The sequence below is a fragment of the Tachypleus tridentatus genome, chromosome 12 (assembly GCF_004210375.1).
Source record: "Tachypleus tridentatus isolate NWPU-2018 chromosome 12, ASM421037v1, whole genome shotgun sequence".
Classification (NCBI taxonomy): Eukaryota; Metazoa; Arthropoda; class Merostomata; order Xiphosura; family Limulidae; genus Tachypleus; species Tachypleus tridentatus.
Genome location: NC_134836.1, coordinates 126,281,551 through 126,300,529, shown reverse-complemented (window position 1 = coordinate 126,300,529; position 18,979 = coordinate 126,281,551). Strand labels below are relative to the sequence as shown.

The following is an 18,979-nucleotide window of genomic DNA, read 5'->3' as shown; positions in this document are numbered from 1 at the left end:
TTAGAACCTATGGAGCTCATTATCCACTACTTACAAAAGAATTATTTCTTCACTTTTAATGTGTCCAAATTGTACAATTAGAACACATGGGGCTGATTATCCACTAGATACAACAGAATTATTTCATCACTATCAATGTGTTCAAATTGTGTAATTAGAACCTGTGGGGCTCATTATCCATGAGTTACAACAGAACTATTTCTTCACTTTAAATCTGTTCAAATTGTGTAATTAGAACCTGTGGGGCTGATTATCCAGTAGTTACAACAGAACTGTTTCTTCACTTTAGATGTGTTTAAATTGTATAATTAGAACCTGTGGGGCTCATTATCCATGAGTTACAACAGAAATATTTCTTCACTTTAAATCTGTTCAAATTGTGTAATTAGAACCTGTGGGGCTGATTATCCAGTAGTTACAACAGAACTATTTCTTCACTTTAAATGTGTTTAAATTGTATAATTAGAACCTGTGGGGCTCATTATCCATGAGTTACAACAGAAATATTTCTTCACTTTAAATCTGTTCAAATTGTGTAATTAGAACCTGTGGGGCTGATTATCCACTAGTTACAACAGAACTATTTCTTCACTTTTAATGTGTCCAAATTATACAATTAGAACCTGTGGCGCTGACTATCAACCAGTTACAGCAGAGCTATTTCATCACATTTAATGTGTTCAAATTGTATAACTAGAACCGGTGGAGCTCATTATCCACTAGTTACATTAGAACTGTTTCTTCACTATCTATGTGCGTCCTTCGAACAATCTCACCAGTGTCCTTTTGATTTTCAAAACCCGGTTCTTGTTTGTGTGCACCTTCATAAAGTTTTCTGTTACCTCTGTCTCATTAAGTTTACTGTTTGATTTATTACTTGTCTAAATATACATATATCACTTTTTGATAATTTTAAAAATTATTTATTCTGCGCCAATTACTGGAAATAAAAAAAATGTTGTCGAGCTTGTAATGGTTTCACTGTTGTAACCACAATGTTGTCTTTTAACTTAAAACACTGAACACTTTCGTGGTACAAGAAAATATTTTCAACTGGTCATTTAGAGTTAAACACAGTAAGAAGCGAGGAACAGAGTGAGAAAAATTCGATTCTTGAATATTTGAGAGTGTTATAGAATATGTTATGGTTGAATATCTGAATGTTACAGAATGAGTTATGGTTGAATATCTGGGAGTGTTACAGAATGAGTTATGGTTGAATATCTGGGAGTGTTACAGAATGTGTTATGGTTGAATATCTGGGAGTGTTACAGAATGTGTTGTGGATGAATATCTGGGAATGTTACAGAATGTGTTATGGTTGAATATCTGGGATTGTTACAGAATGTGTTGTGGATGAATATCTGGGATTGTTACAGAGTGTGTTGTGGATGAATATCTGGGAGTGTTACAGAATGTGTTATGGTTGAATATCTGGGAGTTACAGAATGTGTTATGGTTGAATATCTGGGAGTGTTATAGAATGTGTTATGGTTAAATATCTGGGAGTGTTATAGAATATGGTATGGTTGCAAAGACATTGAAAAACTTAATTTCAAACAAAAGTCAAACGAACTAGCGAGAAACATTAAGTATAACGCATAACCGAGTTTAAATTGATTCGCCAATCTAAGGACCAATCAAAACACAAATCAGCTGATTTAGCCAATAAAACTGTTGGAAAAATTTTCGAGGCTTACCTTAATATTTCCTTTCAAAATATATTGCAAAATATGTACGGTTAAAGTAAAAGTAAATCATTCAAAGTATAGCATTTTGAACCTTTTACGTAAATAAAAATAAACACGAAAAATTGTAAGGATTTGCTAAATAAAATAATCGACGAAAAATAATATTTTTACAAACACAATCCAAATAAATATAAGCTTAATTTCATCGTTTACCTTTATAACACATGTATTTAACAAAGGAAAACCAGTCCCTTATCTTAACACTTATATCTCACTAGAACAGGGAGAGAGTATTCAGTATTATCTTGTTGAAGTTACAGAGATAAAGCAACTACCTGACTACGGTTACATGTATCGAAGTTATGACCGAATTAGTTTTCTTACGTGAATTATATGCACAAGAGAACCAGAGTAACCCTAAAATGGGTTAAACTGATCTAACAAATACATCCACTATCTACATGATGAAACCACACCAGCTTCTTATCCAATGAAACTAGTCTTAAGCGAACCATTCACATAGAACCGAAAACATTCACCTATTATCTGATCAAGTAGTCAAACAAATTATCAACACGCAAGGAGAAACTACCCTTTTCATTAAACAAATACTCTAACTGAATTATTCAATAAAGGGACCACAGTAGCCCTTTAATAAATAAAATAAATCTAACATAATTATCCACAAGAAGGGACCAGACTAGCTTATTAAATAATTAAACAAATCTAGAATTATCTGTGTGAAAAACCGGACAAGCTCTTAAATATTCAAACAAATCTAACGTATCTGTGTAAAAGGACGGTCTAGCTCTTAGATATTCAAACAAATCTAACATACTTATCTGTGTAAAAGGACCGGACTAGCTCTTAAATAATTAAACAAATCTAATAGAATTATCTGTGTAAAAGGACCGGACTAGCTCTTAAATATTCAAACAAATCTAACATACTTATCTGTGTAAAAGAACCGGACTAGCTCTTAAATAATTAAACAAATCTAACATACATATCTGTGTAAAAGGACCGGACTAGCTCTTAAATATTCAAACAAATCTAACATACTTATCTGTGTAAAAGGACCAGACTAGCTCTTAGATATTCAAACAAATCTAACATACTTATCTGTGTAAAAGGACCGGACTAGCTCTTAAATAATTAAACAAATCTAATAGAATTATCTGTGTAAAAGGACCGGACTAGCTCTTAAATATTCAAACAAATCTAACATACTTATCTGTGTAAAAGAACCGGACTAGCTCTTAAATAATTAAACAAATCTAACATACATATCTGTGTAAAAGGACCGGACTAGCTCTTAAATATTCAAACAAATCTAACATACTTATCTGTGTAAAAGGACCGGACTAGCTCTTAAATATTCAAACAAATCTAACATACTTATCTGTGTAAAAGGACCAGACTAGCTCTTAAATATTGAAACAAATCTAACATACTTATCTGTGTAAAAGGACCGGACTAGCTCTTAAATATTCAAACAAATCTAACATACTTATCTGTGTAAAAGGACCAGACTAGCTCTTAAATATTGAAACAAATCTAACATACTTATCTGTGTAAAAGGACCGGACTAGCTCTTAAATAATTAAACAAATCTAATAGAATTATCTGTGTGAAAAACCGGACAAGCTCTTAAATATTCAAACAAATCTAACGTATCTGTGTAAAAGGACGGTCTAGCTCTTAAATATTCAAACAAATCTTATATACTTATCTGTGTAAAAGGACCGGACTAGCTCTTAAATATTCAAACAAATCTAACATACTTATCTGTGTAAAAGGACCAGACTAGCTCTTAAATATTCAAACAAATCTAACATACTTATCTGTGTAAAAGGACCGGACTAGCTCTTAAATAATTAAACAAATCTAACATACATATCTGTGTAAAAGGACCGGACTAGCTCTTAAATATTCAAACAAATCTAACATACTTATCTGTGTAAAAGGACCGGACTAGCTCTTAAATATTCAAACAAATCTAACATACTTATCTGTGTAAAAGGACCAGACTAGCTCTTAAATATTGAAACAAATCTAACATACTTATCTGTGTAAAAGGACCGGACTAGCTCTTAAATATTCAAACAAATCTAACATACTTATCTGTGTAAAAGGACCGGACTAGCTCTTAAATAATTAAACAAATCTAATAGAATTATCTGTGTGAAAAACAGGACAAGCTCTTAAATATTCAAACAAATCTAACGTATCTGTGTAAAAGGACCGGTCTAGCTCTTAAATATTCAAACAAATCTAACATACTTATCTGTGTAAAAGAACCGGACTAGCTCTTAAATAATTAAACAAATCTAACATACATATCTGTGTAAAAGGACCGGACTAGCTCTTAAATATTCAAACAAATCTAACATACTTATCTGTGTAAAAGGACCAGACTAGCTCTTAAATATTCAAACAAATCTAACATACTTATCTGTGTAAAAGGACCGGACTAGGTCTTAAATATTCAAACAAATCTAACATACTTATCTGTGTAAAAGGACCAGACTAGCTCTTAAATATTCAAACAAATCTAACGTACTTATCTGTGTAAAAGGACCGGACTAGCTCTTAAATATTCAAACAAATCTAACATACTTATCTGTGTAAAAGGACCGGACTAGCTCTTAAATAATTAAACAAATCTAACATACATATTTGTGTAAAAAAACCGGACTAGCTCTTAAATATTCAAACAAATCTAACATACTTATCTGTGTAAAAGGACCGGACTAGCTCTTAAATATTCAAACAAATCTAACATACTTATCTGTGTAAAAGGACCGGACTAGCTCTTAAATAATTAAACAAATCTAACATACATATCTGTGTAAAAGGACTGGACTAGCTCTTAAATATTCAAACAAATCTAACATACTTATCTGTGTAAAAGGACCGGACTAGCTCTTAAATAATTAAACAAATCTAACATACATATCTGTGTAAAAGGACCGGACTAGCTCTTAAATATTCAAACAAATCTAACATACTTATCTGTGTAAAAGGACCAGACTAGCTCTTAAATATTCAAACAAATCTAACATACTTATCTGTGTAAAAGGACCGGACTAGCTCTTAAATAATTAAACAAATCTAACATACATATCTGTGTAAAAGGACCGGACTAGCTCTTAAATAATTAAACAAATCTAATAGAATTATCTGTGTGAAAAACCGGACAAGCTCTTAAATATTCAAACAAATCTAACGTATCTGTGTAAAAGGACGGTCTAGCTCTTAAATATTCAAACAAATCTTATATACTTATCTGTGTAAAAGGACCGGACTAGCTCTTAAATAGTCAAACAAATCTAACATACTTATCTGTGTAAAAGGACCAGACTAGCTCTTAAATATTCAAACAAATCTAACATACTTATCTGTGTAAAAGGACCGGACTAGCTCTTAAATATTCAAACAAATCTAACATACTTATCTGTGTAAAAGGACCGGACTAGCTCTTAAATAATTAAACAAATCTAACATACATATCTGTGTAAAAGGACCAGACTAGCTCTTAAATATTCAAACAAATCTAACATACTTATCTGTGTAAAAGGACCAGACTAGCTCTTAAATATTCAAACAAATCTAACATACTTATCTGTGTAAAAGGACCGGACTAGCTCTTAAATATTCAAACAAATCTAACGTACTTATCTGTGTAAAAGGACCGGACTAGCTCTTAAATAATTAAACAAATCTAACATACATATCTGTGTAAAAGGACCGGACTAGCTCTTAAATATTCAAACAAATCTAACATACTTATCTGTGTAAAAGGACCGGACTAGCTCTTAAATAATTAAACAAATCTAATAGAATTATCTGTGTGAAAAACCGGACAAGCTCTTAAATATTCAAACAAATCTAACGTATCTGTGTAAAAGGACGGTCTAGCTCTTAAATATTCAAACAAATCTAACATACTTATCTGTGTAAAAGGACCGGACTAGCTCTTAAATATTCAAACAAATCTAACATTCTTATCTGTGTAAAATCTAACAGAATTAACCAAAGAAGTAACCAGGATAAATCTTTATATACACTTAATCAGTATAGAAAACACCAAACCTGCTAACTAATCATCATATACAATTCGAGGTCTTTTAAAGAAATAAATCACATTAATTATAGTGACCGATCCATAACTAATTATAAAAACGTTTAGAGTTTATCCACTAATCGATAGTTAAGGATTTAGCCTGTACTGACGTAAGTCACACATTAGTCTCTTTGTAGTTAAACATTTACAATCAAATAGATGATTAACCCTCATGTTTAATCAGTTACAAAAAAGGCCTAAATAACACACTTATCTAACACAAGATACACGTTAGGAGGATATAGATCTTTTTTCTTAACAAATTGTAAAGTAATAATAAAAAACAACTAGACCAGTCACGTTATTTGGCTAAGTTGATTAGGCCTTACACAACTAAATGACACATTATCCAAAAAATGACTAAATGATTAAAGCTGTATTTAAGTCAAATACTACTGCGATTAATCTGTAGCAGTTTCTGATTTTGAAGGATGGAAGTCAATCAGTGAGCAGTTGCTTTAATATACCCATAGTGCGAAATGTTTTTGTGTCGAAACCTGGAATCTTAGACTTCCAGCCCGATACGCTATCAGATTGTGCTCAGAAACACACATAAAAATAATATTTATTAACATCCAATCAGATGTCCTCTCTCCCATAAATAGAAGCACAGTTCCCAACTAATCTTTCTAATCAAAATTTCATGAAGGGGCCAGGATAGCCCCTACTCTGCCCACTCACTAACTAATAACTTTAACATATCACATTAATCTAATTTTACAACAAAGTTAGCAACGTCAACAAAAGCGATGAAAATACGTACTTTCCCAATTTTTTCTTAATCCGCATAAAGTAATCTTGTTGTTTTATTCAAATAAATCAACATTACCATCATTTAAAACTCCAAACTGCAAGGGTAAGTTCTAACATAAGAGTTTTCACACTGTCGAAGCAAAAGTGTTCCTGGCTGGTTGTGGTGTCAACACGATAAATGGAAGTTCAGGTATGAACTTCCTGAACCTTCTAAATCTGTCATCCTTGTCAAGCATGTCGACATTGTAAAACGCAGAATAATAACGTTATTAGTCGGTAAACTATCAAAAATCTGACTCCAAAGACAACTATTTGTTATATAAATTAACTCGAAGAAATATTGCTCCTTGGAGATATGCTTCAAAGATGTGTCAGACTGAGAGTGGCTCTCTATTTTATAGACCAGTCCTCGATTCAGAAACAGTTTCACGTGTGTACAACCGATTTATTTTTGTCCAGTAATTTATATACAAAGATGTACCTCGAGGCGACAGACGGGAAAGAAGCTTTTTTTAAAAAAAAAATACTGAGACCAGTGAAGAACGGTGTTGACATCATGACATAGTAGTGTATAAACGATGTCCTCTTTCTGGGAAGTCCAGAAGGAACAGGTTACCGAAGTAGATCTGAAAGAGCTCTGATGTCTTCCTATGGATTTCCTTTTTAACTTAACGAATGTCCTGGTTTGCCCTTCTTGTGGGAAGAATACAATTAATATTTGAATAAATTTAAATTGACAAGAAATTCAGTTTATCCAAGTGAAAACATATCGAGTTTGCCGTTTTTGATTTTGAGAAAATAATGACATACATGGTTCTTGGAAACAATGAAAGGTCATTTGATGTCACTGTACTTACTTCGTTTGGGTTTGTATGTTTGAGCGTCACAATTAAATAGATGATTAATCTTCATGTTTAACCAGGGTTACAAAATAGGCCTAATTAACACTCTTATCTAACACAAGTACACGTTACGAGATAAATCTTTTTCTTAACAACTTGTCTTGAATAATGTTTCCTTTTCCTGGTACAGTTTGTACGTTTGTTTTTAGACAAAAGGATCCACACGGAGTTATTTGTTGTGTCCACCACAAGCAATAAAACCCCTAATTTTAGTCTTGTAAGTCTGTAAACTTATTGCTGTCCTACTGGTGAATCTCCTAGACAGATGCTACAGTAAGAGATATCTAGTTATCAAATAAACAGCAACAGAAGTAGAAACGTAACAGAATTAAACCAATAAAGGTCATTTTCTGTTGTCTGTTTTAGATGTGGTTGACCGTCGTGAAACATCAATGGTTATGTTCCGTTTATAATCACCCTTGTGAGGCATTAGAAGTTATGTTCTTTCTATTATCACCCTTGTGAGGCATTAGAGTTTCGTTTCTTTTACAATAAGGTATTTTTGTATGGTAATTAAGTATTAAAGTGAATAATATCGTCGTTCTATTTGTAACACGTGATCATATCACAGGTAAAGAATTTAAAACGTACGAAATAAACTATTCATATATTAGACCAGTTGTTTAGTAGTCAAAAGTGCGCATAGTTCGAACCTAGCTGTGCTTTCTGTATGTGTGTATATATTAGTAAAAATAAATATATTTTAATGAAGTTAAGTAAACAAAATCCCAAGAAAGGACTGCGTTAAAAAGAGCAAATCCAAACCTCTGAGTAATTATATTAGTTTTATATAACTTTAAAAAACAGGCCGAAACAAACATAAGTTAAACAAAACGCTGCCCTAATTGAATAGATCCCAGAGTACAAACTATAATGTGGGATTACAAAATGTATCCTAGGTTTTGGAGGTTACTGAGAAGTAGGGCCCACAGTGCGGTGGGAATACACTATCTAAGAAGAAAAGACACAACAATCACTAGTTAAGATTTTTTGTAGTAATAACAAATGTAACGGATTAAGATATATTAAAAATTGCGTATAAATGTTGCTGCAATCCACTGAGTGATCAAAACTAATTTAATTATTAAAAGCCTTGTTAAACAGTCCATGAAACCAAACTACTAATAGAAACAAGTGCTGAGAGACATTACTAAAAAATTTTAAATATTTGTTAAGTTCAGTTATGTTGAAAACTCGTATCTTTGTTTTTGAATTTCTCGAAAAGCTACGGTATACAACACCTAACTTAATATTACTCTAACGAAACGTTTCTAACGTCACTTCCGCATTAATAACTTAAGAGAATTAAAACTTTAACGATTCTATATTAACATATAATACTTTCAAATACACCTCTGAACAAGAATTACTTACTGTCCATAGTTTACTGTGTAATATTCTGAATGTGTCACATGTAAACATTTATAAACTTTTTATTTCTTAGAATAAACAACATTTTCCTACCATCCTTCTTGTAGTAAACAATTTCAACCTGTCGTTCTTCGCTGTCTTCTAAGGCCTCAGCAATTTTCGCCACAGCATTAGGACTCGTGTGAGGTCCGTGCAAGAACTCACACATGCACGAGCGCTGCACGATCTCTCCTCTTGTGTAGCCCAGGAGTTCGGTGAAACCATCATTACAATAGATAATTGGTTTGTTCTCTACCTGAGCGTTAGCGACGATGAATCTTCTGTCTAAAGAGACAAGGATAAAAGTTTAGCTGGAAGAAACTTTCATAAGAACTTTGACAAAATAAAGAGAATCATATGGTATTGTTTTAATGATAACGAAATCATCATGTGTCTACAAAATAATACCACTGGTGGAATGGACAAAAAAGTTCAGTTTCTAATTATCATGTCGATTTGTTTCTTTGTTGTTGGTAAACATCAAGCTAAAAAATGGGTTATCTGAGCTCACCACGAGTGTCAAAATTCAAATTTTAGCTACGTAAGCCTCCAAACTTGTCACTGAGTGACATCTAATTATTCTTACATTTCATATATATCTAAGAAATTTTAAAATAATACATCATAACTGCAATCAGATATACTAGAAACAAATCACTCGATTTGTTAAAACTCTTGAATAACCAGAAATACTACAACCAAATGATTCAACTTATTACGGAAGTCTTTACAAACTATTGAACAACCAAAAATACTACAAACAAATGACTCAACTCATTACGGAAGTCTTTACAAACTGTTGAACAACCAAAAATACTACAAACAAATGACTCAACTCATTACGGAAGTCTTTACAAACCGTTGAACAACCGGAAATACTACAAACAATTGACTCAACGTATTATAGAAACATCTACAAACCGTTGAACAACCGAAAATACTACAAACAAATGATTCAACGTATTAGGTAAACATGTACAAACTGTTGAACAACCAGAAATACTACAAACAAATGACTCAAAGTATTACAGAAACATCTACAAACCGTTGAACAACCGAAAATACTACAAACGACTCAACGTATTACAGAAACATGTACAAACTGTTGAACAACCAGAAATACTACAAACGACTCAACGTATTACAGAAACATGTACAAACTGTTGAACAACCAGAAATACTACAAACAAATGACTCAACGTATTACAGAAACATCTACAAACTGTTGAACAACCAGAAATACTACAAACAAATGACTCAACGTATTACAGAAACATCTACAAACTGTTGAACAACCGGAAATACTACAAACAAATGACACAACGTATTACAGAAACATCTACAAACTGTTGAACAACCAGAAATACTACAAACAAATGACTCAAAGTATTACAGAAACATGTACAAACTGTTGAACAACCAGAAATACTACAAACAAATGACTCAAAGTATTACAGAAACATGTACAAACTGTTGAACAACCAGAAATACTACAAACAAAAGACTCAACGTATTACAGAAACATGTACAAACTGTTGAACAACCAGAAATACTACAAACAAACGACTCAACGTATTACAGAAACATGTACAAACTGTTGAACAACCAGAAATACTACAAACAAACGACTGAACGTATTACAGAAACATCTACAAACTCTTGAACAACCGGAAATACTACAAACGACTCAACGTATTACAGAAACATCTACAATCTGTTGAACAACCGGAAATACTACAAACGACTCAACGTATTACAAAAACATGTACAAACTGTTGAACAACCAGAAATACTACAAACGACTCAACGTATTACAGAAACATCTACAAACTGTTGAACAACCAGAAATACTACAAACAAATGACTCAACGTATTACAGAAACATCTACAATCTGTTGAACAACCGGAAATACTACAAACGACTCAACGTATTACAGAAACATGTACAAACTGTTGAACAACCGGAAATACTACAAACGACTCAACGTATTACAGAAACGTGTACAAACCGTTGAACAACCGGAAATACTACAAACAAATGACTCAACGTATTACAGAAACATCTACAAACTGTTGAACAACCAGAAATACTACAAACAAATGACTCAACGTATTACAGAAACATCTACAAACTGTTGAACAACCAGAAATACTACAAACAAATGACTCAAAGTATTACAGAAACATGTTCAAACTGTTGAACAACCAGAAATACTACAAACGACTCAACGTATTACAGAAACATGTACAAACTGTTGAACAACCAGAAATACTACAAACGACTCAACGTATTACAGAAACATGTACAAACTGTTGAACAACCAGAAATACTACAAACGACTCAACGTATTACAGAAACATCTACAAACTGTTGAACAACCAGAAATACTACAGACAAATGACACAACGTATTACAGAAACATCTACAAACTGTTGAACAACCAGAAATACTACAAACAAATGACTCAACGTGTTACAGAAACATCTACAAACTGTTGAACAACCAGAAATACTACAAACAAATGACTCAACGTATTACAGAAACATCTACAAACTGTTGAACAACCGGAAATACTACAAACAAATGACACAACGTATTACAGAAACATCTACAAACTGTTGAACAACCAGAAATACTACAAACAAATGACTCAACGTATTACAGAAACATGTACAAACTGTTGAGCAACCAGAAATACTACAAACAAATGACTCAAAGTATTACAGAAACATGTACAAACTGTTGAACAACCAGAAATACTACAAACGACTCAACGTATTACAGAAACATCTACAAACTGTTGAACAACCAGAAATACTACAAACGACTCAACGTATTACAGAAACATGTACAAACTGTTGAACAACCAGAAATACTACAAACGACTCAACGTATTACAAAATCATCTACAAACTGTTGAACAACCAGAAATACTACAAACAAATGACTCAACGTATTACAGAAACATCTACAATCTGTTGAACAACCGGAAATACTACAAACGACTCAACGTATTACAGAAACATGTACAAACTGTTGAACAACCGGAAATACTACAAACGACTCAACGTATTACAGAAACATGTACAAACCGTTGAACAACCGGAAATACTACAAACAAATGACTCAACGTATTACAGAAACATCTACAAACTGTTGAACAACCAGAAATACTAAAAACAAATGACTCAACGTATTACAGAAACATCTACAAACTGTTGAACAACCAGAAATACTACAAACAAATGACTCAAAGTATTACAGAAACATGTTCAAACTGTTGAACAACAAGAAATACTACAAACGACTCAACGTATTACAGAAACATGTACAAACTGTTGAACAACCAGAAATACTACAAACGACTCAACGTATTACAGAAACGTGTACAAACCGTTGAACAACCGGAAATACTACAAACAAATGACTCAACGTATTACAGAAACATGTACAAACTGTTGAACAACCAGAAATACTACAAACAAATGACTGAACGTATTACAGAAACATCTACAAACTGTTGAACAACCAGAAATACTACAAACAAACGACTGAACGTATTACAGAAACATCTACAAACTGTTGAACAACCGGAAATATTACAAACAAATGACTCAAAGTATTACAGAAACATGTTCAAACTGTTGAACAACCAGAATATTACAAACAAATGACTCAACGTATTACAGAAACATGTACAAACTGTTGAACAACCGGAAATACTACAAATGACTCAACGTATTACAGAAACATCTACAAACTGTTGAACATTATTATTTTCAGACTGGTTTATTCCTATTTTAATTGAAATATTTTACAGCAAAACACTCTCATAAATTTCCAATATCATGTAACGGATAAATTGATCAGTTTGTTATGTAATTCTTACAGATTTTCTTCATGAAGAAATCCACTCTACCAGTAAGTGTACAAAACTTAGTCAAGTTCTAGATTTTAATTCTAGCGTTTAGAATTCAAAAACTACCATTATCTTCGTGTTACAATTACTTCCCTCCATCAGAGTGATTTAAAGTTGGTATTGTTGGTTGTTTCTAACCTACTTTGTTAATGTTGGTATTGTTGGTTATTTCTAACCTACTTTGTTAAAGTTGGTATTGTTGGTTATTTCTAACCTACTTTGTTAAAGTTGGTATTGTTGGTTGTTTCTAACCTACTTTGTTAAAGTTGGTATTGTTGGTTGTTTCTAACCTACTTTGTTAAAGTTGGTACTGTTCGTTATTTCTAACCTACTTTGTTAAAGTTGGTATTGTTCGTTATTTCTAACCTACTTTGTTAAAGTTGGTATTGTTCGTTATTTCTAACAAACTGTGTTAAAGTTGGTATTGTTGGTTATTTCTAACCTACTTTGTTAAAGTTGGTATTGTTCGTTATTTCTAACCTACTTTGTTAAAGTTGGTATTGTTCGTTATTTCTAACCTACTTTGTTAAAGTTGGTATTGTTCGTTATTTCTAACCTACTTTGTTAAAGTTGGTATTGTTCGTTATTTCTAACAAACTGTGTTAAAGTTGGTATTGTTGGTTATTTCTAATCTACTGTGTTAAAGTTGGTATTGTTCGTTATTTCTAACCTACTTTGTTAAAGTTGGTATTGTTGGTTATTTCTAACCTACTTTGTTAAAGTTGGTATTGTTCGTTATTTCTAACAAACTGTGTTAAAGTTGCTATTGTTGGTTATTTCTAACCAATTTGTTAAAGTTGGTATTGTGGGTTATTTCTAACCTACTTTGTTAAAGTTGGTATTGTTCGTTATTTCTAACAAACTGTGTTAAAGTTGCTATTGTTGGTTACGCTATGGTTGAGGGTTTACGCTATTAATTCGCTACCTGTGAAGAAATGTCGTTTTTGTGTTTTTTTATAGCCCTATATCTACACAGTAGATTTGGAGGGTTTGACTTTCACTGTTCCTTACACAATCCACGTAATGGAGAGTCAGCGGAAGGGTTTTCAAGACGACGAGTGCAAGACTGACATTGTCAACCTTTACAAAAACTTGTTACAATGTCAGACAATACAACGCAATCACTGCGATCGGAGATATAAAATACAAGTATGATGAAGGAAGTAGTTCTCATAAAGTGCGATCAACCCTCAGTTAACCCTATAAAGTAGATAACAACATATCTAATTTTATAATTAATAGGATAAGAGATGGCCATAAATAACTCAATACAATTTGCTATGGATTTATATATTTATATATCTGAGACGATCGACTTCTGGAGTGCGTCTTTACAAATGTAATGAATTACTGGTTGCTATAGCAACCACAACGCCACAGCGACAGCAGACGAATGTCCGTGCATGTGTAGTTCTGAGAAACTCGACGTCTGTACACTGCCTCACTGTAGTGGATACGTCAGCTATACTATAAGATTTGAAACGATTCCTCACTTTTCCAACTGCAATCATTACACACGAAGTCACCCCGTAAAATACAAGTCATGTGACTAGTCTATCGTGACTTACAAGCATGGGAACTCAGATATGAAAGACATAGACGTATTCTAAAGTCACTGTATTACTAACGTTACCTTGGTATGCCATTTCGGCGTAAAAAACAAAAAATGAAACGAGTCACCAACCTTACCCGAGAACTCAATGTTGGAAAATCGTGAAACAACTGTATGTTTTAATGTGCGATCTTTCAACATATACTAAGCCTAATTTTGTAGGAACATTTCAAATATATGAAGTATTCCTCCACCCATTTTATTTTTGTGGATTATTTACCAATCTGAAATTCTGTTCCATGACTAATTTATTAATCACTGTGTAAACTAAACAACTTCGTAAGTAACTACTACCGACATTATTTTTACATATAACCTTATTTACTGCTGCTCTAAATATTGTTATATGTTAACAAGATAGATACAACATTCAGAACTACATGAATTATTGTTATATGTTAAAAAACAAATACAACATTCAGAACTACATGAATTGTTGTTATATGTCAATAAGACAGATACAACATTCAGAACTACATGAATTATTGTTATATGTTAACAAAACAAATACAACATTCAGAACTACATGAATTATTGTTATATGTTAACAAAACAAATACAACATTCAGAACTACATGAATTGTTGTTATATGTTAACAAAACAAATACAACATTCAGAACTACATGAATTATTGTTATATGTCAATAAGACAGATACAACATTCAGAACTACATGAATTATTGTTATATGTTAACAAAACAAATACAACATTCAGAACTACATGAATTATTGTTATATGTTAACAAGACAGATACAACATTCAGAACTACATGAATTATTGTTATATGTTAACAAGACAGATACAACATTCAGAACTACATGAATTATTATTATATGTCAACAAGACAGATACAACATTCAGAACTACATGAATTATTGTTATATGTTAACAAAACAGATACAACATTCAGAACTACATGAATTATTGTTATATGTTAACAAAACAGATACAACATTCAGAACTACATGAATTATTGTTATATGTTAACAAAACAGATACAACATTCAGAACTACATGAATTATTGTCATATGTTAACAAAACAGATACAACATTCAGAACTACATGAATTATTGTTAAAGGCTAACAAAACAGATACAACATTCAGAACTACATGAGTTGTTATATGTTAAGAAAACAGATACAACATTCAGAACTACATGAATTATTGTCAAAGGCTAACAAAACACATACAACATTCAGAACTACATGAATTATTGTTAAAGGCTAACAAAACAGATACAACATTCAGAACCACATGAATTATTGTTAAAGGCTAACAAAACAGATACAACATTCAGAACTACATGAATTATTGTTAAAGGCTAACAAAACAGATACAACATTCAGAACTACATGAATTATTGTTAAAGGCTAACAAAACAGATACAACATTCAGAACTACATGAATTATTGTTAAAGGCTAACAAAACAGATACAACATTCAGAACTACATGAATTATTATTAAAGGCTAACAAAACACATACAATACTCACTGCTACTTTATCTATTATTGTATGTATTCAGATATACACAACTAGTTTAACTGTTGTTACTGTAAGCCAGACAGATACAATATTCACTACTACTTTATATTTATAACAGCAAGACAGCAGTAATACGGTTTAAAGGTTTAAACACCGAAATTTGTCAGGCATTTGAAACCAATAAGCCTAAAAACTATAGCTCACGTGACTTCTATAATAAAATCAGATATATTAGCAGTTGTAGTTGTCTGATTCGCAAACAATCTTTTAACATATGTTACCTCTGTGTTTAATAAACATGTTGTGACACATGATCACACAAACTGTACAATCTTTTAACATATGTTACCTCTGTGTTTAATAAATATGTTGTGACACATGATCACACAAGCTGTACAATCTTTTAACATATGTTACCTCTGTGTTTAATAAACATGTTGTGACACATGATTACACAATCTGTACAATCTTTTAACATATGTTACCTCTGTGTTTAATAAACATGTTGTGACACATGATTACACAAACTGCACAATCTTTTAACATATGTTACCTCTGTGTTTAATAAACATGTTGTGACACATGATTACACAATCTGTACAATCTTTTAACATATGTTACCTCTGTGTTTAATAAACATGTTGTGACACATGATTACACAAACTGCACAATCTTTTAACATATGTTACCTCTGTGTTTAATAAACATGTTGTGACACATGATCACACAAACTGCACAATCTTTTAACATATGTTACCTCTGTGTTTAATAAACATGTTGTGACACATGATCACACAAGCTGTACAATCTTTTAACATATGTTACCTCTGTGTTTAATAAACATGTTGTGACACATGATCACACAAACTGTACAATCTTTTAACATATGTTACCTCTGTGTTTAATAAACATGTTGTGACACATGATCACACGAGCTGTACAATCTTTTAACATATGTTACCTCTGTGTTTAATAAACATGTTGTGACACATGATCACACAAACTGTACAATCTTTTAACATATGTTACCTCTGTGTTTAATAAACATGTTGTGACACATGATCACACAAACTGTACAATCTTTTAACATATGTTACCTCTGTGTTTAATAAACATGTTGTGACACATGATCACACAAGCTGTACAATCTTTTAACATATGTTACCTCTGTGTTTAATAAACATGTTGTGACACATGATTACACAAGCTGTACATTCTTTTAACATATGCTACCTCTGTGTTTAATAAATATGTTGTGACACATGATTACACAAACTGTACAATCTTTTAACATATGTTATCTCTGTGTTTAATAAACATGTTGTGACACATGATTACACAAACTGTACAATCTTTTAACATATGTTACCTCTGTGTTTAATAAACATGTTGTGACACATGATCACACAAGCTGTACAATCTTTTAACATATGTTACCTCTGTGTTTAATAAACATGTTGTGACACATGATCACACAAGCTGTACAATCTTTTAACATATGTTACCTCTGTGTTTAATAAACATGTTGTGACACACGATTACACAAACTGTACAATCTTTTAACATATGTTATCTCTGTGTTTAACAAACATGATGTGACACATGATCACACAAGCTGTACAATCTTTTAACATATGTTACCTCTGTGTTTAATAAACATGTTGTGACACATGGTCACACAAGCTGTTGATAAAACGTGACAGATTCTGTCCCTCTCTCTCAATCTTTGTGTGTGTGTCTCTTACAGCATCTGCTGAGTTCACGGAGGGAATCGAACCCCTGATTTTAGCGTAGACTTACCTCTTTCAAACTATCTGTCTATTTTTTCTTTTGTTTATGATCGTAGCTATATTTACTCATGTTCGAAACTAAGTTCTTCAAATCATAGTTCCACTTGAAAACTGTCTGATCCAAAGATCGTGATCGTTTTGTAGTCACGCATAAAATGAGAAAAGAAATGGAGAGAAAAAATGCTTTGCGAAGTTTATTGAACAGTCAATCACCATGGCAACCTCCAAGGCAGATTTCAGTAACTACATATCTGTTGTCTGTTCTTTAACGTGCAGGTAGTCCTTGTGTAACTTTGCGCGAAATTCAAAACAAACAAGCTCTTCTGTGACACTGTCTACATGAGTATAGATTTCTTATATTGTATTTTGTGTTTTCCACCCGACTGCCACGTGAATTTAAAAAGTCTCACTATAGCCACGAAGCGATCGAACACCAACGAGAAGTAGACACTGTGGAGAATATAATCAGTAAATATACGACCAGAAACTGAAGTATTAAGACTTACCTCTGTGTAAAGGTCTTAAGCTGAGAACAGCAAAAACCACTTTTACTTTGTTATCATTAAATCACTGTAACTATCCCATGATTGAAACACAGACTGTGTTTGTTATAAGTTGAACAAAGAACATATGGAAGATAAGGAACTGTGGAGAGTCTGCTGGTAATAATACAGAACGTTTGTTTTTTATTTATTCGGTGAAAATTTTAAAGCACATAACGTTAGGAAAATCCTGGATTTCAGAACTTAGTCTGGGAAACATTTTGGTGGTGTGATTCTTAAAGTTCTCTGGTTCTCTTTCTATCATTTAAATTATAAAGAGTTATGAACATTTGGAGATAACTGTCCATTAGCATCTTCAAATTCTCCATAGTTTCCAGGCTATACACACAAAAACAACAACAACAACAACAAAACAACACAGGAGAGGCCTCACATAATGATGCGCAATACAAGAACTGTTTCCTCAGCTCTATAAAGCCGTTTCCTCGGCAGTTCTCGTGAATTTTGTCGTTACTAACGGAATGTGAAAGACTCAAGAAAGCTTATTCTCCGCTGCTAGGTGGCTACATGTAGTACTTAGCCGTATTATAAGTAAATACACTATCTTGTACAAGACGGGTATAGTCTCTTCACATTAATGAAGAACAAATTTTGTTTGTTACTTTCTTTCAGGTTAACTGAACAAGACCTTTTTGGGGAGAGAATAATTTTGGTTCTAATTTGAAAACCGTGACATCTCTCTGTAGCTCACCCAATTTCCTGAATATGGTGCCCCCTAGTGGCA

General features: G+C 32.4%; 1 protein-coding gene across 3 annotated transcripts in view; it reads right to left on the bottom strand.

The window, feature by feature from the left end:
• LOC143234632 (voltage-gated inwardly rectifying potassium channel KCNH2-like) overlaps positions 1-18,979 on the bottom strand; it is a 221,165-nt gene that overhangs the window by 185,469 nt on the left and 16,717 nt on the right. For all 3 annotated transcript variants that reach the window (XM_076472109.1, XM_076472110.1, XM_076472111.1), the window contains exon 2: positions 8,937-9,167. In XM_076472109.1, the coding sequence (XP_076328224.1) occupies positions 8,937-9,167 (231 nt within the window). The remainder of the gene's footprint in view (positions 1-8,936; positions 9,168-18,979) is intronic.